Genomic DNA, 2111 nt, shown 5'->3' with positions numbered 1-2111 from the left:
GATGTCATGTGGGATGTTGCTCCGGTATCCATAAACCAGCGAGGATCAGGAGGTTGTATTCCTAGTGTGTACATGGCCTGTTCTATATCCGTTGGAGACGGAGGAGACTCAGCTGTATAAGCTTGAGGTCGAGGTGTGGGCATTGGACGCATAGGTCGAGTCCACGGTGTTGTAGGGTATGGACAGGGGGGATAACCCCATGGTGAACCTCCCCACGGCCAGCCACCATAACCCCCATATTGAGTAGGGGGCCACGGTGGTGGTGTGGCAGCAGCAGGGGGTGGCAGCAGCAGGGGTCGAGGAGCCTGTCGTCTTTTGCCCATTGGTTCCTCCCTTACCTTTATTTCCCTTCCGTTTGTTATTGCCCTTACCATTCTTTTGTGTAGATGGAGGACGTCCCAGAATGGAAGTCCCGTCATTGTCGTCTTGCTTAGCATATAAAGCAGTAGGAGTCCCTGTGGCGGCTGCTTGTTTGGCAATACCTGCTTCTTCCAAAGTAAGCATCGAACGTGCTTTGTAGAAAGGAGGGAGAGGAGTACTTTGGCGGATAATTGTTCATACACCGTGATATGCTATAGAGAGGCCAGAGACCATCTGAAGGACGAGACGGGTATCTGTCACCGGAGAACCAACATTTTTGAGTTGGTCAGCGAGATTTTTGAGACGTTGGCAAGAAGCATAAGCATTCGGAAAATCATCCATGGAGACATGAGAAAACTCTTGTTCTAGCGTGACGGCTCTTGAGTGTTGGTTGTCCAGGAAGATGTCACGGATGCGATTCCAGCAATCCATGGTGGTAGAGTCTTCCTCAACAACGGTTTCTAAGAGATCGTTTGTGACCGTAGCGTAGATCCACTGAAGAACAGTGGCATCGATTGTCTCCCATAGTTCCTGGTCGTCGCCTGTGGACGGTTTAGGAGCCTTTCCGTTGGGATCGATTATGTGGTGTAACACGCGAGTTGATTTTGCGTGATTGGTGAACAAAGCCACCCATAATCGATACTGGTCGTTGTCTAAACCAAGGGTAACGGTGACATGGTTACGAATATTGGGCACAGCTAGAGCGGGATGGAACGAAGAGGATTTCGTCCCTTTTTGAGTTGTTTCAGGCATGTCGAGGGGATGAGAGGAGATTGGAGAAGGAGAGGAGTTTTGTGGCGTGAGGCCGGAAACTAGGGTTTAGCGGAAGCGGTGGATCTTTTCCCTAGGAAGCTGATACCATGTAAGATTGTAATGCTTGCCTTGTATTCATCACAATAGAAGAGTATATATACACCTAATGAAGATATCTCGTTTCCTAATTACAAGAGATATTATGCGACAAATACAGAAACATATTATACACAAAATATGCTAACTAAATTACATATATTCTAACAGTTTTGTCTGTTGAACTATCTAAGCCATCATCCACATGTGGTCGGACCGAGGATGCATGATGAAGACATGAGCCTCTCTCTCTTGTTCCCACCCGATAGGGATGGGGACGGGCTCGGTGACTGAAGGTATTACTTCTCTTCCCGTGGTTGGCTTATATGTGTCACCCAAATTGGTTTGAATATCACCCTAATAAATCCAATATCTAAGCAAGTTGTTCAGCCCCCGACCTTTCCTGACGATATCATTGGGCATCGCTCGGACTTATGGAACCGGGAACCTGACATGTACGTCTACATGTTTTCCAAATTTGAACTATCAGCAAATTCGTCAACAAATAGTGAGTACGTCTTAACCATGACATTTCCCTGCAATGTCTTTTTTGGCTTTCTGGAAGAATGGAGATACAAAATGGCCCATGCTCAAAACACATTATGCGCAATTCTTGGACGTCATATTCTATTAAGGAAAATTCTACGTCGTGGAGCAATATGGCAAAATTATAGCGGTTGGAAATTCAAGCCCCCTAGCAACACCGAGGCTCGTGGCAAATTTACAGTTCCCACATACATACCTAAGCTCATATTACTTGGTCGAATCAGCTCGAAAGTTGCTGATGGTTTTCTGGCAATTAGAAAATTCCGGTACTTATGCATTAGAGCTTCAATGCTTCAAAGTGTGGGAGATAAATGTTGATACCAGGGAGGCTAAGCTGGTGACGAGTTTGGGAAATA

At 46.3% G+C, this 2111-nt stretch overlaps 1 protein-coding gene across 1 annotated transcript; it reads right to left on the bottom strand.

Annotated features, from left to right (window-relative positions):
• Positions 1 to 555: 555 nt before the first annotated feature.
• On the bottom strand, positions 556 to 1113 carry LOC141651352 (uncharacterized). The gene has a single exon (XM_074459069.1). The coding sequence runs from the start codon at positions 1111 to 1113 to the stop codon at positions 556 to 558; it is 558 nt and encodes a 185-aa protein (XP_074315170.1).
• Between the last annotated feature and the right edge of the window lie 998 nt (positions 1114 to 2111).

The sequence above is a fragment of the Silene latifolia genome, chromosome 4 (genome assembly GCF_048544455.1).
Source record: "Silene latifolia isolate original U9 population chromosome 4, ASM4854445v1, whole genome shotgun sequence".
NCBI lineage: Eukaryota > Viridiplantae > Streptophyta > Magnoliopsida > Caryophyllales > Caryophyllaceae > Silene > Silene latifolia.
The sequence above is the reverse complement of the archived record's forward strand: the minus strand, read 5'-3'. Positions and strand labels throughout refer to the sequence as shown.

What these genes read in the sequence shown, in the direction of transcription:
- LOC141651352 (XM_074459069.1), bottom strand. Translation starts at nt 1,113, where the DNA reads ATGCCTGAAACAACTCAAAAAGGGACGAAATCCTCTTCGTTCCATCCC.